Source organism: Boleophthalmus pectinirostris, unplaced genomic scaffold, assembly GCF_026225935.1.
Source record: "Boleophthalmus pectinirostris isolate CB_2022bp ecotype Guang Dong unplaced genomic scaffold, ASM2622593v1 HiC_scaffold_1, whole genome shotgun sequence".
Classification (NCBI taxonomy): domain Eukaryota; kingdom Metazoa; phylum Chordata; class Actinopteri; order Gobiiformes; family Gobiidae; genus Boleophthalmus; species Boleophthalmus pectinirostris.
This window is the reverse complement of record NW_026570970.1, coordinates 21,320,627-21,348,537: the sequence shown is the minus strand read 5'-3', so window position 1 is coordinate 21,348,537 and position 27,911 is coordinate 21,320,627. Positions and strand designations below refer to the sequence as shown.

Genomic DNA, 27,911 nt, shown 5'->3' with positions numbered 1-27,911 from the left:
CTGTATCACTATGGAGCCTACAATTAGCTTTCCCACCTGTCCTCCACCCTCTCGCTTTCATCTCTCCTTTCGCCAAGACTTAAACAGAGAGAGGCATTGATTCGGCGCTTGCCAACAGACTCTAACTGCTGAAACAAAACATTAGCTAAGCACACTTCTGTGAGGTCTAATCACATGGCAACAATGCTTGTTTGGGGGTGCACCGAGACTGCAGTTGTTGATTCCAGATCCTAAAATACACCTTGGCACCAGCACAAAAAAAAAAAAAAGAAAAAAGCAAAGAATAATAAACACTACCTCAAGTAAAGTACAGTTACTTAGGCTGGTGTAAAAAGAAAGAGACAAGCATACCTGGCTTAAGAGCACATGAAAAAGCTTTATTCTCACACCAAGCTTCAACATAAGCAACTTTAAAGTTTGACTTCAGGCTTGAATGTGTTAACTACTGTATGTAGCAATGTCACTTTAGGGACAAATAAAGAACTTTCTGTCAGACAGTGTATAACTTACATAATAAATATATTCATTTGGCAGGATTTGTTAATAGCGCAGGAAAAATAGAGTGGCTGAGGTACATTTTTTTTTACTGCAAGTGGCCAAAAGAGGCAAAACAAAACTTTTACAACAGTAGCAAAACAGATTTATAATAATATCTGCCTTTACATGGAGTCTTTGCACATTCAGCGTTCACAATACAACAATATAGCACTGGAGATCTGAATCACAGGAACTTCAAATAGAAAGAAAACACAGGGGAGGCATTAGAGGGGACTGCCTTGGCAACGCACACTCAAAGGTTTGTACAATGTGATGCGGTGTCCACATACTGTATTTCAATACATTCTTCAATGTAAACCAAGAAAGAGTTAAATACTTCTTCAATATTTAATTACATTTTAAATACATAAGAATTGTTTTTGTGATAAACTCATTTGAAGGTGTAAAGTAAACAAACCATACTGAACAAAATGTTTTACTTTTGGCAACCTACTGAATTTAAGCATAAAAACTGGTCCATTACAAACTGTTAGCGCTCAACCATAATGGATGTCCACACTTGTGCCAGGGACCACATGAAAAGTGCCATGTATTATTGATTATGTGCTGTTTCTTAGTGATGAATACATGTATGCAATTGTAATTCATGACACTTCAGATAATTAAGATATAGTCATACAATAGATTTAATTAGTACCCACAACTACTCATGTATTTGTTGAATCAATTTATAGCAGCTGTGACGTTTTCAAATAAAAAAAAACATGTGAAAATATTATTTTTATTATTTAAAATGATTTAATATGGAGTGGGGGATTTTACTTTTTAATGGTGGAGGCAGGACATGGTGAGAAGGTCTGTTTTATGTCTAAGAAAACGATTTGATATAGATTTGTATTTCTAACGAAGAAAGGAAAACAGAGCTACATTTATCTTGGCATAATGTCTCCTTCTCGCCCCATTGGATTTGCATGGTACTGATAACAGAGGCTTTAACACATTTTCCTCACACAAAATTTTACTATTTTCTAACTGGACATCCTCCCACTTAAGAAACTGAAGAAAAACAACGCTTGCCAACAGATTCATGTTGACACAGTAAAATCGCGGAAGGTCTGGTTTTATTCTCGTTGACAGACAAGCTTCCACCAGTTTTCAAGCCTGGGAAAGATGTATAAAAAGAAATGTATTTTTAAAAGCAAGAGGTGCAGTACTTATGGAAAAATAAACTGAAAAACTAAAATGTGTTCAATAGATTATAACACATTTACCTTTCAATAAATGCATGTTTGTGCAGCATATGAGTCCGAGGCACATATTATGGACACAGCTGTGTTGGTAGTTAATATATAGACAGTTCAGTTACTGTATAGGCCAAAACTATAAAAACAATATAATTGATTTTAAAAATGCATTGGTAATTTTGCCATGCAAGTCAACACTGCCAATAACACTTCATTCATAATAATACATGTGAGGGCTTGGTGTGTTACAATTTTCAAAATCTTCAAAATGTCTGTTTTCCAAATTTGGCTGTATAGCTATATTTTAGGTAAATAAATATAAATAAACAATATATAAAACAAAACTTTAAGAGACAGATGTTTAAATCTATATACGAGTGTCAGTAGACAGATGGTCACTTCTTAAAATATAAAAAAGTGCATGTTAGTAGTTAGTGCTGTGTGCAGCAGTGGGTGACTAACAGTTGTTGTGGGGGTTTGTGCATTCCTTCATTGCACAGTGGAGCGTGGGCGACCGGTGAGCCCTGCTTGGAGCTACGTACATGTTCGTTAGTGTGTGGTTTCAGAGCTGCAGATCAGTAATTACATAAAACACACTATCTGCGTCACTGGATCTTCCCAAAACAGTCCACTGACACAGAGAGGACCAAAATATTTTATGGACTGTAGTGACCAGAAAGGAGAAGAGAGAGTCACGTCACAAGGAACATTTGGCAACATCAAGCCTATATCATGGCTTCCTTCTTAACTCAGCAGCATTTCACATCTGACTTATATATTCTAAAAAATATATATATATATATATATATTTTCGATTGCACTAGTATATTCCACTTATTCCAGGTTTTTACTAAGTTTCAAAATCAAGATTGTTGCTAGGCAAGCAATTGTACAGTATTAACACTAATATCAGCAATAGGCAACTTCATTATAGATATTCTTCATTCGTTTGATGGATGTAATAATTGATAATGAAAGATTACATTGTAAAATGTAAGAAACAAACTCATAATGAACTCATGACTGGCGACATATCAATCACAAATATTGACATTAAGATTACACTGAGCATACTATAACTGTTTACAAGAGTCTCAAGGCCAGTGAACTCAAATAGATTAAATAGGTTGATACAGATGAGTTAGTGTGAATGTAAAGTGTAACAGTAACAATGTAAGTCAGTGGGGGGTACCTGTCAGACAACAGTGTCAGACAACATTGTTAGACTGGTTGTTTTATGATTGATAATAAAAGGGTGTGGTGTGTAAATGTTGGTCTCATAACATGTGGGAACACCACCGCAGAGGTGAGCTGTGGCTGATGACGTCATCGGCCGACAGCGATGGGGATTCCCTAACAAAAACATTCTTCCTTCAGCCCCTGCGTCGCTCTGTTTGAGACACAGGGGCTGGGCCTGTTTTTCTTCCATTCTTTCTGTTGCCCTAGAAGTAAGGGTTCAAGACGGACGTAAAGGAGGGGGTGGATGAAACAGTTCACTATTAAACCAAAAGAAGAAAGACCTACATAAACACAGAGGGAAGTAGGAAAAGTAAATACAGAACTTTAGAGCACTACATGAAATGTAAAATATGGTGACAATCATTTTTTATAACAAATTTGTATGCTGCCCTCTAGGGGCAGTAATGGAATTTGCAAAGCCCTATTGGAAATGAGAGGAAAGAAAAAACAAAACAATGGACCCTAGGCATACTCCAAGAGCCACTGGAACAGGGGGGTTCGGGTGGATTCTCTGCCTGCCTGGAGACCCTCCTCTCTGGGCAGAGGCTGGCTCTGTGCTGGGCTGTCCTCACAGTAGCGCAGCAGAGTGTGGAGCAGCTCCCCCACCCGCCACCTCTTCTCACGCAGCCTCTGGACCACTGCTGGCAGCTGAAAGAGCATCACTCACTTAGACAATCAAAGATAATAAGCAAATGTAACATGATAACCAACATATACTAGGCTTGGACCAGAATACAGAGATCCAGTTTATGACTACAAATGAAGAAATGCATGAGAAAGGAAAAGAAAAAACATCTTTCTAAAATAAACAGTAGAAATGCAAAGTAAATTAAAAACAAACAATAATCTCGTAGAACATGTTTTAAATGTTTGATAAAAGTTCATTTCAAATGCTTATCAAATTAAAATTTAGTTGGATTTTTTTTTTTTTTTTTTTTAATAGTTCCACACCAAACTTCTACACTCAGGGGAAAGATTAGTTGTTATTACCTGCTGCAGTTCTCTGTCTGGAATGAGCTGGATCTGGGGTATGTCTACCATGGAGGCTGCCACCCACTGTAGGAGGCTCCTGAGCTGGGGGTCAAGAGTCATGTTGGAATGGCCCCGCACACGCTCCATAACATCCGTGTTCAGAATGACCAATGCAGTCCTTGGAGTCTGCACCTCTGTCCTATCTATGCAAACTGTCCCTGTAAAACAAATGTCCAAAGTTAATATAATTTTTACTGACCATCAGCGTCATGATAACAGCCAAAAAGATGTTTGGTTTCCCACAGTCACAGAGCCTACCACAACGGCGCCCCCCTTCTAATGGTTTTAAACACACCCACCAATAAAGCAGAGCGAGTGACTGAGGAGGGAGTGGAGGCATGAACGAGCAACATTGTGGCTAAATTTGGGGGTGTAGAAATCCCCCAAGAACATCACATAACAGACAGGCATACAGACTGATACAGCTTGCAGAAATCATAGTTTTTTTTTATACTGACAACTGGTTTTACAACTCAAATTTCTCCCAATGCTTAATGTAAGGTCAAAAAAAGTAAAAGTAAGTAAGTTCTTACCACTAGATTCATCCTTATTCTCCGTCTCCTTATCCTCTATGTGGTCACTATTGAAAAAACAAAAACAAAAACAGAACAAAGTAAAGATTAATAGATTACCATAATCAGACTAAGTTGAAATACTTTTGTGTATTCTGGTAAATGTAGTTTCAAATAACACCTTGTGTCAGTAAAGACATGAGTCAACACTTTAATGAAAAATTAATGTACAAGTCTAGCCAACTTAACACACATTTTTGTCACTGGTGAAGATATTTGCTATGTGACGAGCCAACAGGTAAACACCATTCTCTACTTTATAAGACTGATAATGACAGTCTTGTTGACACAGCCCCTGGCTACAGACACAGAGACTCTGCTCAACTTTGATACAACGATATGTATCCCAGAACTATAAAGTTTACGGACAAAAATCACCTGAGGTCAACACTAGTCATGCAACACAATTGTGAAACACAAGCAAAGAAATTAAAAGTAAATTCATTATTTAGGCAATGGTCTTATACCACATAATACCACTTTTCATGTTATGCATGTGAAAAGAACCAATAAAAAAGTAAATAAATAAAAAATACTGTGCGTGCCACTAAATGTTCAATGGAGGCACTGGAATGGGGTTAAAATACTTGAAACTTATGTAAACAGTTTGTATAGATAAACATTATGAGTTTAAAGCTCAATTGCCAAAACACTGTAGCAAAAGAAAATGCAAAAGACAAAATCAGCACAAATTACATGCGGCACTAGCACTAACAGGACATAGAAGGTAAAGCTTATATTTATGGACTTAGGCCAGGTCATGCATTGGTTTGGTGGCTCCTAGCATGAGACAATATACCATAGAACAGAATATACATGTGGTTGTAAATATTTATGTCAAATGTTCTACCACCTTATTGTCTCATTATAGAGGAGTCACCTAAGGTTTAAGGTCATTTTAGGAAACAGCAATGCCAACCAGCTGCGGACCAACCTGTCTGAGGGGGAGGACAGGCACTCCTCGCACGCCTCTCCCTCCAAGCCCAGACTGCTCCAGCTACTGCTGTTCCCATTGCTGCTGAGGAGAGAGCCAAGGTGACGCACCACAATACCACACAAATTCCAACATCTCACTGAATTAGGGCAGGGTGAAAAAAAAAATCCTCATATTGATCTATCATGTTTTTTTTATTTTATTATGTCTCATTAAAGGTGCACTATGTAACTTTTTGGTTCGGGGTCCATCACTTGCTTGTTTCTATGGATATGTCATTGCTCTGTTTGGAGTGTTCAACAGTGTGAGATTAAACAGCTCTACCTTACATTTACTCAACTTAATTCAGTTTTATAGCTCAAAAACTTCTAGAGAAACAAATACCCTTACTGTGATCGGGGTTGCCTCTCCACAGATCTGGCCTGCAATTTGTCTGGTTTGGTCTCCCTGAAGATAGAATGGTTTAATACCATACTGTGAAACATTCCAGACAAAGCAGTAATCTCTCCATGGAGAAAAGCATTTACAGACCCTCCATTACTCAATGCACCTTTAAATACAAATAAACTGGGTTCCATATTAATTTCCTGAACATAAAATACTTTCATCATTGTAATTTAAAATGATTTCTTTTATTTCTTCCTCCAAATCACATGCTTTTAGCAACAGAGGATTGGCTGTAAACATCTTGAATAAAAAGCCCCAAACAGGTTAGTAACATTAAAAATGACTGAATCTCGATTAAAATTAGACTAATTTCGTAGCCCTACCCTGAATCATCTGCAGTGAAGACATATTGTAGTGCTGTTGTAGGTATAACACATTAGATCACTGTATTTTTGCTCCTGCTAAATTTCACTTAATCCTTTGATAACCATCTGCCAACAAAAACACACAGCATAGGTGATCTGTAATTAGATGATACTACTAAGCCTTTGAGCTAAATTCTGTGCATAGTATGGCCTCTTTCGAAATCCACTGACAGGAAATCCAAAAATAGACCGACAAAAATACTCTTAAATCTGCATTACCTCAGCCTCTGTGTGGTTCTAGTGACAGATGTGAGAGGTACATCTTTTAACACAAAGCACTCTTCAGTGTGTGTCTTCAACAGGATGTGGATGTCAGTGGCTTTTCAAGTTTGTTAATTGATTACACATGGACTTGGCTCTTACAAAAATTGCTCATAATATAAGAACACTTGCTCATAGTAGAAGAGCACTTAACACAATAGAAAATATTTAAATATGTATCTATCACTGCTAACAAAGCCTTTCTTTCAATCTCAAATATGAAATAACTAAGAAAAGTAACAGCCTCTTAGTTATGCACTGATTTGTTTACCAACACATTGGCATCCAAGTTTAAAGTTAAAAGATGATGTATGTAGACAAATATTAAACATTTTGAATGACCAACATGTTACTCGCATTGATGAGCTAACACAGATAATACTGTGGGTGTACCTGTCACTGAGATGGAGGAAGCTGCTGTTGTCGTCTGGGTGCTCATCCTCAAAGCTCAGGTTTGACCAGCTGCCCAAACTGTCATCCCCCACACTCAGCTGCTGGGACACTGTTGACTCTGTGACTTCCCGGCCCTGAGAGCTGTGTGCATAAGAAGTAAACAAAGACAGAAATAAACATTGTGTTCCTTTAGGCCATCTAAATTTATTACATTGAGAACTGCATATGCCATGTACCTGCTGCTGGTGGCCTGGCAGACGTTGGTTAAAGCAGAGGTCATGATCTCTGCAGTCAGGCTTTCAGCATAACTTGTGCCATCGTATCCAATACCACTATCTGCATTGAGACTGGTGTTACTCAGCTCACGTTTGGCCACCTCCATTGCCATCGAGACCATTTCTTCAGCAAATGCTGCTTTACGGTCCATATCTATGTGTATTTTAGGAATGTCCATGCTAGAGTGAGGTGGACCTTCTGGCCCCCTTCTCCTCTTGAACACAGAGGGAAGGTGGTGGTGAGAGCTGAGCTTGGAGCAGAAGGGGCGCTCCTGAAGCTGACAATAGTGACATGCTCTCTCCCTCACGTTGTGCCCCAGCACTGCTGCCTCAGACAGTCTCTGTGTGTGAGTGTGCCTGGTGTGCTCTAGTATCCGCTGATGCTCCGGAATGGGACCAATGGAAGCGAAGCTCATCTTTAGTGTATCATCAACAATCTTCCGAGCATAATGTTCAATCACTTGCATCATCCTGCTGCTGTAGCTGCTGTCGTAAAGGCTGCCCGTGCTGTGATGGTGTCTCCTCTGACCCTCTTTGGATAAAAGCGGGCAGGAAAAAGAGTTTCGTATCAGGTTTTCAGCAATGTTATTGAGTTGGGACTTTTTATAAAGACAAGAGTCAGTCAGAGACTTTGGCAGGCGAACAGATGAGCGATGCATCTTCTGTGAAACATCACAGGTGATATTGTAGGCCAGGGACTCTGCAAAGTTCACCAGGTCCACATAGTCTTTCTGATTTTGCTCTTCTGACTTACAACTACACTGAGACTCCTCAGCAGAGGGGCTAATTCCTGACACTGGTTTCTGTTTGGCTGAGAATGTCTCACTCTTCTTTGATTCATCTGTCAGGGATTTTGATAAACTAAGACGTGCACCAGAGGATCTATGCTTTATCTTTCTGCTAGCATGAGCCAAGCCCAGCTTTATGGAACGGTAGGCTAAGCGGCTAGCATATTGATCTAGTACAAGTTCCCTGCTGTCTCCTTCCTTCTTGAGCACTTTTATGAGATAACCAGCGTATTCATCTGTCACACTCTCACAGCTGGGATATTCAGACGACAGCCCTGAGCTCGAGCTGGAGGCTGTGCTAGAAGAGGAGGGAGTGGAACGCAGCACAGAGGCTATTAAATCACTGGACCACTGCTCTGCCAGTCTGCCGGCCCTGTTCTGCCCTGTGTGAATGGAGCGCTCAGAGGTAGACCTGTCGTAGCTCCTCCTCCTCATAGCTGTGTGATAAGGACACTGCGGTCCCGAGCTCACCATTCGTTTGACATCATTGATAACCTCTCCTGCCACCTCTCCAGCATACACCCACAGCGCATTCAGAGTCTGCTCTGAAAACTGAGCCACGCTATCTCTCCGTCTTGCTCCGCTCACTTCTTCTTCATCAGACACTCCGAGAGTGTCCATCTCTGTTGCCATAGAGACAATATGGCAGGCTAAACGTTCAGCATAATGAAGAGCTTCTTTGTTAGTCATTCGGCGGGAAGACTTGTGTCCCATCTCTAAACTTCTGTTTTTGATACAAACCACCGACTCTTCTGGCATTTCTTCATCGTCTTCATTCTCATTACCCTCTGCCTCCTCTGAAAGAGATCTCATGAGTTTTAGCATAAATTCTGCCTTTTCGGCCTCTGGAGATGGATCTTTCAGTTTAGGATCTGGCTCGGGTTGATAGTGTGGCGTGGGAGGTGGAGTGGCTGGGGAGAACTCTTTAGCCAGCTTGGTTTTCAGTTTTTTGGAAAATTGTTTTATCTGCTTCTCCTTAGATACTTCACTGTGCTGTTGAGGTGTGGATGGAGGAGTGCCAGGGGTTCCACCAGACTTTTGGCCTGAGTTTGACTCATCCACAGGGACTGATCTCCTCCTTTGTGTACTTACAGTGGGAATGTCTAGTGTGTCTAACATGGGATGTGTTTCACCCATACTTCTGATCCTGGGGTCAATGTGACTTCTGGTTTTCCCTTGACACAAAGAGGAACTCCGAGAGGGTCCAGGTACATGTTGTATTAGACCGCTTTCTTTACAGTCATATTTGAAAGTGTTTCTATTCTCCACTGACTGTAATGAATGATCTGGATTTCCTTGATCTGAACTTTTTTGACTTCCAATCTTACTAAAAAAATCTGCACAGTCACCAAAGCTCTTCTTTACCTTTGAGGCAGTAATCAGCTCACATGCTTCTGTTACCATCTTATCAACCATGTTTCCAGAGAAGTTTTGGAATGGAGACTTGGCTTGGTCCTGTTCATGTATAAGGGGAGGAGTTTGTGTGGATGTGGTATTGTCAGGGGCACAGTGTGGGGAGTTTTCTGAAGAACTTGCCTCTGGTTCATAAACATGAGAGAGAGCATGACCTGCATTAGGCACAGGAACACAGCTAGCCATACCAGACACTGTGAGCAAAGCTTTCTTTACTGTACATGTGGGGTCTTTCTTTGAAGAGCACTGGATGGAGCTGGTTACAACTTGCTGATTAGCAAATGTACTACTAGTGTGAGTGTTCTCTGCACTCACATAGCACATATTATCCACAGATAGGCTGATAGCTGCTTGGCTGGTAAAGGCTACATCAGCCTGGGACAGTTGAATAAAGGCTTCCTGTAGAACTGACTCAGAGAGGTCAGAAGCATAAGAGGAAACTACCTCCTCCTCCTCTTCCTCTATTTCTGAGCCCAAAGCAAAGGTCCGATCACTGGGTGTGTGGGGAGTTGATGGGTGGGAGAACTGGCACACCTCCATAATGCCTTCAAACACAAGCTCCTCTGCCAAATCAGCAGCAAAACGTGTGACAGTGTTGTGAAATATTTGCTTTTTTACTGTTAAAAATTCTGTAAGAGCTACAGACAGTGCCTCCCCCACCAAGAAACCAGCTAACCCATTGATGGCTCTTTCTTTTAACACATAGGCATGTCGCATCCCAATCTCATGAAATGCCATTTGGAACACTGACGATGTCAGTCTTGCGGCAAGATGACACAAAGTTGTGGTGCAAGAGGAGACACTGTTTGAAAGATCTCGGAAAGCACTGCCCAAGCTCATTTCCACCAGATCTGTAGCAAACCTCTGGATGCCGTCCTTCAGAGATTGGGATGTCTTCTGCAATTTGGCAACAGTCACTGTCTCTTGGATTTCTGACAGTTTCATCACATGACCCAAAGGATTCTTGAACTCCTTGTGACAGACACAGCTGAGATTTTTATTGTCACTAATGTCGACAGCAGACTGGAAGCCACAAACAGACTCCATTATTTCTTTGGACATGTTGCTGGCAAAGTCTGAATATGTTTTATACAACGAGCAAAGATCTTGGGGTTTACGCAGCTCTGTGTTTCCTTTGCCATCTTCATCTGTTTTCCAAAAGTATTCCAGATTTCCACTGCCATCTGTGAGCGGACTGAAGGCCGATGAGCTGACAGGGCTGAAGAGTGGACCTCCGTTCTCATCAGAGGGCGTGTGCACTGGTCTGGGAGACTCTGGTAACTCTGAATGGTGTGAATATGGAGAGCCAGGCTTGAGAGGAGTGGGTTTCTTCACATCAGCAGGAAGGGTGGGGGCTTCAAAACGCTGAGGGTTCATTCCTTTAGTCGAACATCCCCTCGACACATACTTAGTTGCTGCCCGGCCAGTGCTGGCATCAGCAGGCTTATTTTGAGTAGCTGGTGCAGATATAGGATCCAGTGGCAGGGCCAGAGTGCTCTCAGTGCTCTGCTCATCCAGGTCATCAAACTGGTCAAAACTGTCAAAAAACTCACTCACCTCTGAATCAGAGTCTTCCACCGGGTCTCTGGGACCCCCTGGCACCTGAGGAATGTCCAGTTTAGCTAAAAGACTTTTTTGGTAACCTACATCATCCAGGAAAATAATTGGACTAGGACTGGAGCAGTCAGACTCCTCTGACTCACTGAAGTGGTCAGATGGAGAGGGTAATCGAGCTTTGGGGCTACAGATGGTCCACTGGGACTCCACCCCCTCTGACCTCTGCACAGTGACAGACACGTCCGGACTAGACTTGTGTTTAGCGGGTTTCACTAACGCTGAACTTATGATGACTCGAGAGCCCAACAATTCCTTTTTTCTCTTATGAGATGGAATGGTCTGTGATGCCACATCACGCTTCTTAAAATACCGAAAGGAAGCTGCACCTGTCAAAACAAAAGAATAATAAAAATAATAAGAGATAAGAGATAACACAGATTGAAAAATATTTGTCACTAAGTAATTGTGTTATTGAACAGAAACAGAAGTTGAACTCTAACTAGATGCTGCCATCTAGCAGTCAGTAATTATTATACAACTTCTGAAGGATGGCAAACCTATGGCTGAAGTAAAAGTCTGAGAAATATACCAGGGTTGTCTCCTGTCTCATCTTCCTCCAGATGCTCCAAAGCAGTCACAAAGTCATCTTCAATAGATGACACTGACTGATTGGTGTCGTCCTCCTCCTGATGACTGCTCCCAGAGAATCCTCTTGGAACATGCTGTTCTAAAGCGAATCGGATACCTGCCATATAACAGCCCAGCAGGCCCAGGAGATGAGAGACACCGGACTGAGGGGATGCACCTGTAGGACTATGCCTCATCACACACACTGCTTTACACAGAACCTAAGGGGAAAAACAGAGAAAGTAGGTCAGTTATGATGAATAAAAATGTCAAAACAAATATGTGATGAAAACGCATGAAAATACATTTGAAATAGAAAATGTAAGTTTTTATTTTCAAAGTGTTATGTCTACACTTGTGACAAGAATGGGAATAAGCAGGAGAAATTGTGCAAGTTAGCATTTTAATTCAAGAGATGGGTGATCTCCATGTCTACAATGGACAAACAAAACCACAGATTGAGCTGCAAGGCTTATGTGAATCCAAACACAACACATATGGCCAGGAAACACAAGACTGTAACCATGGGTGACCTGGGATACTGCAAGTGTGAGAAAATGCCTGGTTTGTATTGTTTTCTACCTCCTGCTTATGACAATTGTATTCCTAACACTTTTAAATGTACTGATATTATATCTATATATAATGAAATCATTTCAAAATCAACCTGAGAAGCACCATCCTTGTGGTCCAAAATGCGGCGATAGTCTTTGAGTAGCAGAACCTCATCCTGTTTTAGGTTTTGGATATGATGTGGCCTGAGGAGCTCACACAGTCCCACTGGTAAAGACAACAGAGTCTAAAAAAGACACCATTTAAGTTAATAGAAAGGTTAAGGAGAGGTAGCTTAACATTTTAAACATTTTGTCCTTTCACCTGATGACTGGCCTCCTCTCCTTCACACTGACTTGGCAGACACACAAAATTAATCTGAAAAGAAAATAAATGGCAGTTTATAACATTGCCAGTTTGAGGTTTACATTTCCCATTGGTGCCGTTTTTTCTGACACAAACCTCTGTCAGCCTTGCGGTGTCTCTGGTCGGCAGTTCTAGGCAAATGCTGCATAGATCTTTTTTGTTTCTAAAAAGGCTCTTAACACTGTGCACTCCACTCTCACGCACAATCTGAAAATACAGAAGCATTCAGGGTTTAAAAATTGCCAGATAAAATAAACAGAATGAGACATTATTCAAAAGTCTTTCATAGCTTTGCGCAGGAAGAAATACTGTGTTTTCTAACCATACATTCTTAGAACAGCAGCATGCAGAAGCACTAAAGGTAAACAGCATGTGTAGATGTTGAACAGCAATAGGGTCCATAATGCATGCTCATTCATACATGTGTACAGCAAGACAATATATGATGCTATATGATATACTTGTAACTCACCTCTTTTCGAACAGTGGCACGAGACCTAACTGGAACTCCTTTAATACGAGCACAAGTATCCATGGCCAAAAGCTGCAGGTTCACTGGCCCTTCACCTGAAAATAGAGAGACAAGTGAAATTAAAGTTCACCCAACAAGATATACAAGTCACAATCACTTATGTCGACACTTAATGCCTTTGTGCAAACTAAGCTACTAACAAAACAACTATTATATTACACAATCCACACTCCTAGCCCTGGAAAGGAATAGCCTGTTACCAACACTCGTGCTAGTGCAATATATTTTTTGAGCCATCTTCAGAAAACACATGTCAAGTGCAACTGTCATTGAGGTGAAACTGTGCTATTTTTGAGGATTTGAGTGGTCATTGTGTTTGAGAAGACTCATCACAGTCTTGACTGAGGCATGGTCAAGAGTGGAAACATGCAAAATTGTCATGTTTATCCTAACAAATACAATAAACCCATATTAAAATAACAATTTAATAATTGCAAGTATAAGTGCTGACTCCTTTGTTAGAAATAAAACACATAAATAGATAAAATAGAACAACATTTTAATAGTAGGCCAACTGCAGTTCTAATTAAATAAGTTCTAAGGTCCAGTGTTGTTAGAAAGGCCTGCACTGAAGATCAAAAAGCAAGGCTAAGAGATCAGAGTGGTGCGTTTAAAGCTGGAAAAACAGAGTTGGTAAGCATGAGAGTGTGGGGAAAAATCAAGCAAAATATTTACAATGTACAAGAAGGAAAAGTTTCCCAGGAAATCCAAACCTCCCTTTTGAGGTAACTTCCAACATTTAAGTCTAGACACAAGCAGACAGGCACATTGATCAGCTCATTTTGTATTTTGTGAACAAGGAGGGTAGAGTCCACAGGCTTCCTCTGCTGACCCTGGACCTCCTGGCTTCTCACGGGTCCTTTGGTGGACTTTACAAAAACAACACTGCTGTCTAACCTCAAATATCTAGTGCAACTCAATTCACTTACAAGGAAAGCAAGCACAATGACGTCCATTATGACTAAAATCCTCTGAAAACAAGTGGAAAAAATAGCCACTTGGACGGAGATGACAGGCAGCTGTTTTTATTTAATGGGAAATTCACAGGACTAGCGCAATATTTTTAATAACATTTCAATATGGTTGCAGGTAGAGAAGAGGTCAGCACTCTTGCCTCACAGCAAGACTGGTGCAGATTATGTTTCCAAGAAATGTAGGTATGTGGAGTTTCTATGTTCTGTGTTCTTTCAGTGTCTAGGTGGGTTTCTTCATCAACCACAGTCGGAGGGCTTATCCTTTAGCTGGCCAGGAGCATAGTTCAGTTGGTAGTGTGGCCCACTAGTTTCATCTGTGACTGACTGTGATGGATCAACTTAAGAGGAAATAATTCTCTAAGGGGAAGTAAACCAACATTAAATAGAAAGTTCATTCTAAGGAAATAGGAAAATGTTTTAATAAAAAAAAAAGAATTATTATTATTCCACAATGTAAGTAAGCTAATTCGATAGTATGTAACTTTTTTTTTTTTTGCCAAAAAACAGACTAAAATAAAAGCGTGTTGCATATATTATTTTGTTGTTGTTGTTGTTTTTTTCATTGTGGATATTTTAATTGCAATGAAAAACAAAAACACACACACAGAATAAGCATGCAAAAACCTTTGTTTGTGGAAAGTTACATGCTATTTGTGTCACATAATCTTAATATGAAACATGAGGCCAAATGCTGATATTTTCTCATGTTCAACTTATTTCTTGAACGAAAATGCATCCCTGTTGACTGTATAATGTCATGTGATTCCAAGTCACACTGAACCTCAGCAATAAAAGCTGAGGGGCATGGCCTTGTTAACCTGTATAAAATATGTGGATTACTTATTATTTATTTATTCATGATCTTATGTATTGGAGTTTGTAGCAATGGTAGTTATTCAAGAGCAGATAGTTTTATAATAAATATATATCTCTAAGCTCCAGGCCCATCACCGCTGCAGCAGGAGGCCTTGAACATACGCCTTTGGATGCTGATGTTGACCACTCCATCACAACTGGCCATTGCTTAGAATGACACAGATATTTCGAATACACGCTTTATTTCTTACAAAGTCGCCAAATTAAAAATAAATTAATAAATATAAATAAAAATGAATGCATTACTGATCTCCGAAACCAGGGCCTCCCAGCTCCTGTGATGTCATTTTACGTACATCCTGCTAAGAGCTAACCTAGCCACCAAAAACATTAAAAGCTCGACGTAAAGCAAGCATAAACTTCCCAAATGTATTGATTTGGCGTTTAGATTAGACTACCTCAATGATAGGACCCCATTAGACTTTATTACATGTAAATTACGCATATGCTACATCGCTATGGGTAATGCGGCGAAAACAGGCCATTATTCAAAAGGATGCTATGGTTTCCCGTTGTGGTTAACATTATTTTAACTAAATGGCACGGGCTTGGATTCAGATGAGGAACAGCTAGAGGATGCTGAACTAGATTTTCTATGCTGAAGTAAACTGAAAATGGCAACATAGGGGCTTATCACTGGTGGGTGGCTGCAGCAAGCGACCAAGCGCAATTTCAACTGAGTGCATTTACAACAAGTGACAACAATCTGATAATAGTATAGGGATAAATTAGGTAAATTAATACTTACTGTCTCGTATTTGGTGTCACTGCTCTAACATCAACCTCTCCATTTGCCAGAGCCAGCCAGCAAGCTTTTCCATGAAAACAAGACGGTGTTAGGCATCACCAATCGCACACAGGAAAAGCGATCTAGGGCGTGGTGTGGAGGGCAGATAAATCGAACTAAAGATATGAATCTTCCTTCCCCTTGGACCTTGATCCAATCTGCCTTGATCACTCTGTTAATCTATGAGGGGGGTGTATAGGCAGGCTTTGTCATTGTAATTTGGATGTATTTGTAGTCCACAGTAAATTACTTTTATGTATAACAAGGGAAACAAGCAAGTTACCTCACTTGGCCAGATTACAGTTCAGGTCTGTGGACCCTCACCCCTATTCACAGAAGGAATTATTGTTTTTTTGAGCAATAGAAACACCCATAAGGAATAAATACTAGATGCTATGTTTAATGTCATACCATGGAACATTCCAGGCAAAGCAATAACATCTCCATGGACACAAGCAGGTAGTACACCCTCCACCAGAAAAGTTGCACAGTGCACTTGTAAATACATTTTACAGTCAATACTTTTTCCTTTTCTAAATTTGAGAGCTGCTACTTTCGATTCACACTACAAACTGAAAAGTAAAAAGAAGACCTTCTTTCCATAAGGTTTGAGAGGTTATTTTTTGATACATTCATCGTGACCTCCTGCCTAAAAGTGTTCAAGTTCCAAATCTGAGTATTCAATATATCAAAATACATAGACCAACATATAAGTGTATTTAGTTGCTTGCTTTTTACTTTTTTACTCTTAAAGTAGGGCCTAGATATGTACTTGGGTTAGCCACTATTTCTACTTTATACTTGATTAATTTTACTACTGCACTCACTTCATTGTTGGCTCTGCACTGTACATTACAGCCATTCATGTTTTGTGGGATGTCTTTGTTGCACTAATGAAGCCATTTCATACTTCAAGATATTACAATAAGCAGACTACAACATAAAAGGGTACATCCTTTTGAATAAGCACCTTGTTGCCAGTGTTTGAGAGGTATTACATTCTATCTGTTAAGAGGATAACAGGGTTAGGCAAAATATGTATTAAACTTCAGCCTAAACCTCTTTGCTCTGTAGAATAACTAAAGTATTATGCATTATGTTATGTGTTTTTCATGAGTCATTGTAACATACTATATACATACAACAAAACTGTATGAGCCATACTACAAAACTGTAAAGAGTAAGTTTTGTGTTAAGAACCGATCCGACAGTAGCAGTATCAATGTCAAACTTCAATTCAATAAACTTGAAGAATGAGACACAAAGGCACTGCATATTTGGTTTTATTGAAGAAGAAAGATATGAATTGGTAGCCTGTTTTAAGGCACCTTCAAATGTACAACAAAAGCTGAACCATTTATCATCCAGAATACAAAAATACACATCTTGGTGACTCCAAATAGTAATAAATAGTTATAACCATGCATTCTAACCATAAAAAGGCACAGAGAACAGTCACTTATAGTAGTCATAAAAACGATAAACTACTTTACCAAAATCATCCAGATAGTATTACAGGTGACAGGTGTAACAATATATTCCAATTGTGAAAAACACAATACACATCATATCATTAAACCTTACACAATAAATATGTCAAATTTGTTGATACCTTCATAGATATTCTTACAAATTAAAACTGTGCCATTGTAAACATAATGTAAACAAAATGAAACTCACTTTTCTCCCACCATTATAGGAATTATACCAAAGACTATATTTGTAATTATTCCGTCAGTAGAGAATCTTGCATGAGTTAGTTGGTTTGTGGAAAACCAGGCAGTTTGCAGCATTATTTACAGACCACTGGAAATATCAGCAAGGGTACATTGTGGCTACCTTATCTACATATAAAAAGCCCCCCAAAAATGATTCTTATACTCTGGCAGACAATGAACAAAAACAGAATATATTTTGAGAATTGGTTTGGAATGGAGTTTGGCATGTAGAGATTAAGCTAAACAAGGCAGCAGACTACTGCAGTTTTCACCACTGCTTCACATAAAGCACATACTTAGAAAGGCTTCTCTGGAAACCTCAGTCGTCCATTCATGGCAAGAAAAAGGCATCAACTGTAATGATAATTATAAGCTAGTAACAAAATTATACGTCACATTTTTATGAAACTAAATGTCTTCAGCTCTCCAATGTTCAATATCAGTCTATTGAAGCATAACAGCAAGACAGAGATTAAAAGACGGCCCTCTAGTGCTCTATTTTGGAAATTACAAAACTACTCTAACCTTCACATTCTTATAAAAGGGACAGTTTGTTATTAATTATAACACCCATAAGAAATTAGAAATTAGCTATAAAGTGTGACTTTAAATTACACAGTAAAAAGTCAAAAGCGAAGCTATTGACTAAAAAAACATATAGCAGGTTGATACAGAAGAACAAACGAGTACCAGCAAGTATGAAGTTAAACAAAATACAGTAACTCTGCTAAAATACACCACTACTCCTGCACACTCACCTACACATAAAGTAGGCTTTTAAGTAACATAAAAATACATATTAAGACAACAGTCATGTCTGCCTTCGCATTTCACGCACTAACATTTTAGTGTATTATATTGGAAGCACAGAGAAGAGAAACTACTTTATTAGTAAACTGCTGGAAGAAATCTGGACTTGATAAGAAAGTCAGTCTGTTTGGGGCTTGCTTCTAAATCTTTATGAGCATGAGTACAAAACCTTCCCCCATTGAGAAATTTCAGAAAGCTGCAAAGACGGTATCAAAACGATAGATCAAATATTGCACCATTATTAAAATACACAGCATCATCATATACAAGATTAGAACCACATCAACAACACACAACTGTTATGGTGTAATATGCACGCAATCAAATGTGTAAGCTGTTCATAATGCATGCGATGTATGCAAAGAACAAACACATTAACTTTAACACTTACAAACATTGTTTGCATACACTGGGCCTTGGGTACTGAATATATACTGTGCAAATATATTTATGTACATATATAAACTCTAATGAACTATACCCTGTAATGCCACCAGTCTTAAAGAAACTAAATTAGTGTTTTACCCACGCTGTATTTATGAAGAAAAAAGCTGTACTTGAAAACAAGACAAGATGCTAGTCAGCTGCTGTATTAGATATTGAAAATTGATATATGTAACTATTCTCATGATTAGTGTTAAATACTGCTACTAACAGTAAAAATCATTTGAGGTGAAAATTGTGACTGTAAATTCTGTCTTGATATGAATATTTGAACTTGCATAACGCAAGGAGTAAAAGTGCCTTAAGTATTCCTTAAACATTCCTATAGGATTAGAAGTTGGCTTGAATCCAACTATTTTACTACTGCCATTATTTCTCCTAATATCAACCCCAACTCATGCCTGATGGAATAACACCTAGGACCTACTGGCCGACTGAATAAAGAGTGACATTCACTTTGGTACAGATACTCACATCCAGAGAGACGTGTCAAACAGATATTCACTCAATATACTTAATATACTTCAGCAAAATGCTAAAACTTGTCTACTAAATAAACATTTTACAACGTGTGATCCATTATGTGGCACTTGAAATAGAGTTTTGACACACTTTTGTCATGCAAACAAAATAAATTAAAGTTAAAAGACTGATTTAGAACAGGTGGGGCTGTCAGTAGTAACTTATGGCATTGTAATACTTACATCATAAAATAAAACATATTCAAGTGTACGTTGCACTTAAAATCAAGTCACTAATCATGCACTTAAATATACTGAGCAAGTGTAGCATGCAGCCCATGTGACCAACTGTGTTAGACAGCACCCTCCACTGGAAAGCAGCATCACCAAAACCACCAAACAAAATCAGCTGCAACTCTTTAATGTGAGGAACATGTCTCACACTGAATTGAAATGAAAACTACACCTCTGGGACACTCCTGGAAGTCCTGTTTTTGCTACTGCAGTGTTGCTAAACAACACACTGTCTGCTTCCATATAGTTTGTTGCATAACTGATAATGTTCTATGAATGGACCATAAATGGCTTATTATACAGTATATTTTGTCTGTTACTTTCGTTTACTGCACCATTCCCGTTCATTTTGGCACCAAAGCACAAAAAACACAAATCTACTTTGTTCACGGCTTCACAACAGTTATCACCACAGGGCGATTAAATCCTTGTCATCTTCTCTCACGATGGTGCTCACAAACGTCCACTGAGGTTGGGGAGCTCTTGGCCCCCCTCTGCTGGAGCTTCTGCTCAGGTTTAGAGGTCAATCATGGAGGTCTTGGCCAGATCCTTAGTTCCCTGGAGAATTCTCTTCATATGGCCCACTTTCGATATCCCCAGGTCCTACAGGGTCAAACATATCACTTCAGGGACAAAACAAAACCACAGCTGTTCTACACTGCTGCAAGAGAGGATCACTGTTATTTAGTTTAGACAGTCAAACATCACACAGTGTAATGTAACTTTACCAAGCTCATTAATAAAGTTCATTTTGCGAATTTAAGCCACAGTTATTTTTATGATTAGTGTCTATTGGATTAAACCTGTCTGATTAGGACTGCTTTAAATTATTTTTCAGAGTAAACAGGAGTACATTGTTTTGTAGATTTCTATGTGATATACATGTAGAACTCCAGCTGTTTGCTCACCATCTATCTTTGCTTGTGTTTAGATCACACTTTACCTAGACTATGAAACCTTCCCCTTTTAGCAGTGTTAGTCATTTCACCAAGCAGCAATAGAAAAAGCCAAGCAGAGCAATGCAACACAAGAAGTGTCAAAACACGCCAAAGTCTTCATGGGTGGAGAATATTCAGACAGAAAAAAGTGATTGAAGGTTCACACACTAACACAACAGGAGTGTCCGTACCTTTAGGTCCCGCCTCTCCAGGTGCAGCAGCTCTGAACCGCGGATGTCGTGGCGAATGAAGGTTTCTCTGTACTCCCCGAGGCTCAGCTGCTCCAGCCAGACGCCCACCTCCTCTGTGCCCCATCTCTCCACTGTGCACGCACCAGCACACACACACGCAAACACACACACAGAGGGTAGAGAAGAGAGAGGCTCACACATCCACACTACACGGACTGACAATATATCCTCACACCCAACTGTGGTAAATCAACAGTGAAAAGTTTTCAGAAGGGAACCAGAGGGAAAAGAGGGAAGCAGCACTGGCAGCAGCAGGATTTTGACAGAGGCCATAGATCATTCCAGGAGGGTTTAGGGCATGCTTACTGTCAACACATATTTGGACATACAGAGAAAGTGGGAGGGAAGGCCAAGCCTGTGGTCTGCAGGACAAAATGCCCAAATAGGTAACAAGAATATTTTTGGAAATGTAATGGACAGTAACTGGGATAATTGTCAAACAATCTGGTGATCTGGTTTCTCTGATTTAAAAAATCTACATACAATTCAATCACTGCAGTTTTGTATCATATTTTTTGGTAAAATATTTTTTACATTAAGTAATACCATAAAAAAGTGCAAAATCTCAAAACCTTTTCCCTCAGTGAATAGATACTGATTTTCACAGTGTTGGTCAATGTGAACAGGGCTGTACCTGACTGAGGGCTGGTCTTTTTGGCAGCCTTCTCCTTCTTGAACTTGGGCACTATTCGAAACATGCTGGAGCGACTGTTCCTCTTGCCGTAACCCAGAGAGTGGTCCTGGTACATAAGCACAGTCAACCTATAGCCTTTCATTTAGCTACTCAGCTCTGTCGTGAAGATTAAGTATAAGAAACAAGCATTCATTTATAGTATGCAATATGCATGTCAGTCACTTTTTAAATGACATGTTTGTGCATCTATTTACCTCTTCATCATTTGGCTGCAGGATGTGGTAGAGCCAAGGAATCTCTCCTAGTTTCCCCATCTCCAGCTCCACACTCTGGAGGGCATTTGACAGCTGCTCCTCTTCAGGCGGCTCCAGTTGCTATTAGAACAAATATAGAAATGTTAATTTTATCATATGGTTAACACAAGGGGTACTGTATGAATTGTAATAACCTACCAGAGAAACTCGACCCACAAGAAGAGATTCAGTCTCATTGTAGAGTGCTTTGACGGTGCTAGCAACCTCTATAGCTGTATTTCTGGTTAGGCTCTATGGACAGATATATATTAGTTACTGTACTGTATTATACATTAACTTTATTGTTTATATGATAAATAGGGTTGCACAATATATTGCAATTTGAATTGGTGCAGTAATCAAACCTCTGCAATTACTTAGATAATAGAAACTAGAATGTCCCCTGTAAAGAACAAAATATTCTGTCTTTTTATAGAAAAATCATGTTTTGTAGTTTAGACCTCTTTAACATGTTTTGAAATGAATGAAAATATTGTATTAGTTCGTATTTCAGTCTTTTTTGTTTTCAACATTGTACACTCCTAGCTGTAAACAAGTTTTTGAACAAACCTCGGGAAACTTGGGATGAGTTTTGTTAATGGCGTGAGATGCTGCATTGACAGCATGGGCCAGCTCCTGCTCCAAAAGTCCATTGGTTTTGGCAGCCTCACATATCCTATGACAGATACAAGATCCCACTCAGTTTACATTAAAAATGTATGTACATGTATTTATTTTTCTCTTAAAAAGGTGCTATGTACAAAGATACATTTCTGGTGGAAGGTCTGCCACCTGCTTTTCTCCATGAAGATGTGATGGCTATACAAAGAATGCTCCACAGTATGGCATTAAACTTATGGAGACAGTAAGTGATGCCAACAAATGAAGTTACAGGTCAGATCTGTGGAGAGGCATTCTCACTCACAGAAAGAATGCATGCTTGTGATGGAGACAAGCAGATAGAGGACACCCAACCAGAAAAGTTACATAGTGCACCTTTAAATCAAGTACAATGTTGATTACCTTGTGATGAGCTCCTCTGCTGCTCGAGCACACATCTGCACCAGTCCTGCCTCTTCTTCTGTGGCCAAATCCACTGACTGTTGTGGATAAAGGTGAGGTCTCAGCGGTGGCTTATCATACTTCAACTTATCCTCCCAGGACTTCAGCGTGTTTTCAAACGCCTGCATTCAAAGAGCAACACAGCATTAAGCAGCATATCTACATCACCCTGCCCTTTACAAAGTCCTTATCTATGGGATAAGTCTCTTTACCCGATCTCTGGTGAGCATCTGAGCGCGATTCTTGTGCTGAATTTTGATGACACCCGGAGGCTGGATCCAGGCCTCTCCGTCCACCTGAATGGGAACACCTTCGTCTCCCAGGATGGTGATCTTCACTGTTCGACACTAGATCAGCAAAACACTTACATATCAATATAGCACATAGCTGTAAAGAACGTGTATTTTTGTAGTTTCATATTTGCATTACCACAGTGAAATCAAATCACAGCTTTAGTAATGTATTGTAATTATACATTACATAATGTAATTTTAACTATATCTACACCATCACCATTTTGACATACAGTTGTACAGTTGAAAATTGTTAAGTAGTTTATCCAAACCTGTGCAATGCGATGGTGTTGTAGCTTGATCACTCTAGACACAGCCATTTGCATGCTTCCAAATACAGCTACAACTTCAAGAATTTTATCATCAAAAGATGGAGCACAGAATATCTACAAGAAAACACAAAGAAACTTTGTATTTTAATATTTAATATTCATTATAATATATTACATATACAACAAACCTACTTGCAGACCTAACTCAAAGATACATACATTAGTTGGTTAATTTTCAGAGAAAATTATACATTGTAAATGTTGAGTGGAGTGTAGCCACTAGGGGGAAACAAAGGACAACCTTTTGGTGTGCAAACATTTCTACACGATTTTTAAACATAATGAACATGTCTTTGTAATCCAGGTAGTTTCCATAGCAAAAAATAAATAAATAAAAAATCTATTCTGTGAACTGTCAATATTTAATTTTCTTTTGATAATGTAGGAGTGTGTTTTATTCTTAGATTCTTAGAGGTACTGTGTCCTTTATCATTTAAAATTAATAACAGGGTTGTGCCAGGAAGATGATACACCTAGATGATACAAATGTTTGTGTGATTTTTTTTGTATGCAAAGAAGCAGGTGAAAAAAACAGAAGTATAAATGCTTGTATCTACTCTTGAGTAAATTTAACTAAATGTCCTCTCTCTAATTTATTGTCCCTTCTGAGCATGACAGTTACATAACAGCAAGTGCACATCCAGTATTTGTGTGTCTAAGGGTGACTTCTGGATCACTGTGTGTGTATGTGTGCATGTGTGTGCGTGTAGGCGTGTGTGCATGTTTATGTATGTGTGTGTCCGTGTGCGCGTGTGTGTGTATATGTGCAAACTGACACTGCAATCCCTTGGCAGCCCTTGTGCTCTGAGCCTTGAACAAACAAGCGCACACATTTCTCTTTGCTTGCCTCCCCCTGCACCTCAAGGCCAGTGGGGTCAGGCCAAACCAGGATCATGGCTCTCTCAACATGGCTCGCCAAAGGGGAAAGAGAAACTGTGATGGATAACGTTTCCCTTCATGTACCACCGCAGTAAATATTTGTTTCTCCAGTTTCTATACTTTTACTATATTTCAAATTTTGGGAGTATTTAGTAACATAGTAACATTTAGTAACAACTATAACAAACATAGATCACTACGAAATGGATATATGACATTTTAGAACCCTACATGTATAATCCAGAGTCCGAATTTGTTTTCAGTAATCAGTTAAGTTTTCACTTGAATAGGGGGTAAGTGAAAACTGAAATTTTCTGAGCACTCAAGTCTTGATATCATACAGGATTACTTAAACAAGGATGAATTAATTCTAAAACAACTTTGAGCAAGCTTATGATGAGGGAACACCTTTATAAAATGTTTAAAAACTTATAAGTTGATTTTTTTACATAATATGTGTCCTTTAAAGGCAGTAATATAATTGTGTTTTAGCCAAAGCATGGAAATACTTACATCGTCCTCTTTGGTTCCTCCCCAGAAGTTGGTCCCTCCAGCATAACTAGGAATGTTTAACACTGCAATGCCCTGTAAACTCGGCAGAGGGATGTACTGACCATCACACTAGAAAATAAATATTACCAGTTAGATTTATCTTATATTACAGAATATTAAAAGTTCATTTACTAACCTCTAATTGAACTTTCTGCTCCAGATTTTTGTAGGTTCTCTGGAGAAGCTCCTTTGTGCCCAAAACGCCATACCACATCATGTTCTTTGTGCGACTCCTGCATTAGAGACAAAAACAATTTAAAAAAACAAAACAAAAACAACAAAAAACATACTGTGGTGGTAGTTAAATTATTAAACGCCAGTATGCAGTGAAAATAATAACCTGCATTTACCTGCATTTTTCTGGGTGCTCTTCACGCTTATTATTAAACTCTAAGGAAATCTTGGCATCCAAACCAATACCGAAGTAGTTGTTCATCACACACTTTTCCATGTACCCCTCTCTGGATAAAAACAGATACAAAATTTTGCATTGAATTTTAACAGGATTTTAGACACAAATTAGTACCATGTTTAGGAAGGAGCAAAGCCTTACAGTGAGTCAAGGTCAGGGTCAATGAAGGGAGTGGCACCGAAGGGGTCAATGTTCGCCAGCAGCATCTTACTAATAATGGAGCTACCGGCGATTGAGGCAGCCAGACCAGCCCGCAGGCCTACACAAACACACACACACAAACACACACACAGGTCACGCATGTGAGAGGAGATGCTTGGGTAATCCTCTCTTATTAGTACTGAGTGCAATTTGTATTAGTATTTGTATAGTAAGGCTGTAATCAACTAAAGAAATTCCAGGTTGACTAAAGCTTGTACTTTGCGTCAATTAGCAAAAGCTCTATCTCTATTATCTCATTCATTTAATTGAACCAAAGTGGCCTAGCAAGACAAGTACAATTTAATTACATATTTGAATGTAAAATGGCAGAAATAATTAACAGTTTATCTCAAATCTTCACTTGTCACATTCCATGCCCTCTCTTTTCTACTTTGGTTCATAAAAATCCTTCATAATCCCAGTGAAATAATTAGTCAGCCAATAAATATGTTGGTTGAATAAAGTGCTACTGGCAGATTAAGCAAGATTTAAGTCTTACAGCCCTAAACTACAGCACACATCAAACGACATAATAAGGTGCAGTTGTTGGTGTGTGTGTGTTAATACCTGGACAGATGATGCGAGTGTTGAGCACTGGCAGATTCTCCTTGCTGGTGGTGAAGGGGGTGATGGTAAAGGACTGGTAAGACTGGGTGCTACGACTGACTTTCCGCTCTGTTGGGGAACATGGACTCTTGGCAGCTGCACACAGAAAAAAAAAGAAAAGAAAAGATTTTTATGTTAGGTATTGTTGTATTAATCTTGTTTATTCTTTTATAGGAGAATTCAAGCTATCCAAGAAACTCAAGGTTGAATAGTAGCCAGTAACTTGCAGTAACATATATAAACATCCAGTCGAACTTTCATTTACAACAGTTAAGAGTTACCAGTTAGTTCGCAGTAAGGTGGAAACCATGGTAATACAATGAGGACACGCATCTAACCCATAACTTAAATATCTTTAATTGTTTAATCCTGAGTTTTAGTAACTTTTTAAATAAAACATTAAAATTCCCCACTGTTTAAAAATGAAACACAAACACTATTCAACAAGCGGAGAGGTAAGGTACTTTACTATGCTATACATCCAAGCCCCATCCAGTGACAGCACTATCTAATGAAGGGGGGAGGAATTCATGAGCAGGTCAGGAAAGAGTAAGGAAACCCGAGGACGCTCAGCAGAGGATCTGAAGCGATACCCCCCAGTCTTTCCTAATGGCCTAGAAAATGCATGGAAGGAAGCTGCCCCATGATAAACAGGAAGAATTCTGCTCCTAAGACAATAAAACATCCTGTAACTTAAGCACAATCATACGCACTCACAGTATCACTCATGCACTTTACTCACTTTATTTTCAAAACTATTCAGAACAGCTATTTTTGAGTAACACTGTTTCTGCTCGTACTTCAGCAACTAATCCTTGAGTTTATTTATGACAGGAAATATGATTTGCGTCAGAAGCACTTTTTCCATTCGCTGTTCATTTTGATGATTGTGTTGCAAGGATTATATTAACCACAAGGGGGCGACTTTTTAGTCCTTTATGGTTTTACTTTTCCTTGACCTTGCATGAACACTGGAAAAATGTGTGAAGGTATTTGTGTTAGAACATCCACTATAAAAGGTTAGCTGGCATCGCAAGCCTAATTAATTACATCTTAAGTGCTTGAAAACAATGCCAGCTGGCGATGTGAGGAGATCAGGCAGATGAGGATGGAAAGGTTAAATGCTTTGGACACAACCCAGGATGGAAATAGTTTGTGTAAGAGCCAAGTTGGTAAAAGGGATTGTAAACAGGTCACATAACAGACTAGGAGCCGAGGCATTAGAAGACTTACATGGCAACAGCTCCAGCTCCTTGGTATCTTCATCCTTTTCACTGTCGCGGTTCTCCTCCTCGCTGTCTTTTCTGAACTCCAGTGGAGATGTCAGCTCTGTCTCCTCAGTGTGGGCGTTCTGCTCATCCACCACTGTAAAAGAGGAGATAGATCTTTACGCTTCTGTGTTTATGAGACATTAATGAAAAAGAGGAAGGGAAAGACATAGATCACAAGCCAAAAACCTAAGCCAAAGCACACATCTCATGCTACAGCTCCATATTTTGTGCTCGGCTTGGTCCAAAGTATCATAGCTAGAATATTGTAACTATTGTACATGTGTTACAAAAAATCCTTAATTTTAATGTGTTTGGTTAACTTTTACATTATGCAAACAGGTTTTAGCTTGTAACCTCTGACCCTGACACAACATTAGTGTATTCACCGCTTTCAGCTTGTTCAATGATCTGCCGCACAGCTTTCTTTAAACTGTTGGCCCGGAGCATGAGTTGTTCCCGGCTCTTGAACATCTGATGCGGTGAAGTGGCTGCTCCCTTCTCAGTCTCTGCCTGCTCCAGTTTCTCCTTCAGCTCGGTCAGGCTTTCCTCACTGGGCTCCTCTTCCTCCTCCTCTTCATCCTCTAGCTCCTCCTCTACAATGGGGGGCGTGGAGTGGGGCAGTGGGGGCAGAGCGTGACACTCGGTCTGCAGAGTCTGGAGCAGGGAGTCCAGCTTCTCATTCAGGATGGCACACTGATGACACATGTGTGAAAGTAAGTAAAAACAAA

The 27,911-nt window shown here is 39.4% G+C and overlaps 2 protein-coding genes across 9 annotated transcripts in view; both read right to left on the bottom strand.

Moving 5' to 3' along the window:
- Nucleotides 1–356: 356 nt before the first annotated feature.
- akap11 (A kinase (PRKA) anchor protein 11) lies at nt 357–15,825 on the bottom strand. Of its 2 annotated transcripts, XM_055157080.1 has the most exons (12): nt 15,694–15,825; nt 13,036–13,130; nt 12,660–12,770; nt 12,522–12,575; nt 12,313–12,444; nt 11,608–11,866; nt 7,222–11,404; nt 6,986–7,126; nt 5,520–5,600; nt 4,547–4,593; nt 3,972–4,171; nt 357–3,629 (listed from the first exon to the last, which is right to left on the bottom strand). In XM_055157080.1, the coding sequence occupies exons 2-12, from the start codon at nt 13,096–13,098 to the stop codon at nt 3,444–3,446; spliced, it is 5,457 nt and encodes a 1,818-aa protein (XP_055013055.1). In that variant the 5' UTR covers nt 13,099–13,130; nt 15,694–15,825; the 3' UTR covers nt 357–3,443. The 2 variants fall into 2 exon arrangements, with proteins under 2 accessions (XP_055013055.1, XP_055013095.1); XM_055157120.1 differs by lacking the exon at nt 5,520–5,600.
- A 1,172-nt stretch (nt 15,826–16,997) lies between these two features.
- The window catches only part of dgkh (diacylglycerol kinase, eta), a 37,117-nt gene continuing 26,203 nt past the window's right edge, over nt 16,998–27,911 (bottom strand). For 3 of the 7 annotated variants that reach the window (XM_020936266.2, XM_055151937.1, XM_055151930.1), the window contains 16 exons: nt 27,570–27,876; nt 27,146–27,277; nt 25,874–26,008; nt 25,247–25,364; nt 25,044–25,154; nt 24,830–24,926; nt 24,655–24,762; nt 23,203–23,316; nt 22,850–22,984; nt 22,599–22,759; nt 22,146–22,251; nt 21,735–21,827; nt 21,537–21,656; nt 21,283–21,388; nt 20,589–20,719; nt 16,998–20,062 (listed from right to left, as the gene is read on the bottom strand). In XM_020936266.2, coding sequence (XP_020791925.1) covers nt 19,976–20,062; nt 20,589–20,719; nt 21,283–21,388; nt 21,537–21,656; nt 21,735–21,827; nt 22,146–22,251; nt 22,599–22,759; nt 22,850–22,984; nt 23,203–23,316; nt 24,655–24,762; nt 24,830–24,926; nt 25,044–25,154; nt 25,247–25,364; nt 25,874–26,008; nt 27,146–27,277; nt 27,570–27,876 — 2,061 coding nt within the window. In that variant the 3' untranslated portion in view covers nt 16,998–19,975. Of the gene's footprint in view, nt 20,063–20,588; nt 20,720–21,282; nt 21,439–21,536; nt 21,657–21,734; nt 21,828–22,145; nt 22,252–22,598; nt 22,760–22,849; nt 22,985–23,202; nt 23,317–24,654; nt 24,763–24,829; nt 24,927–25,043; nt 25,155–25,246; nt 25,365–25,873; nt 26,009–27,145; nt 27,278–27,569; nt 27,877–27,911 lie in introns of those variants that run through there. The other 4 variants (XM_055151934.1, XM_055151948.1, XM_055151941.1 and 1 more) reach the window with 4 other exon arrangements.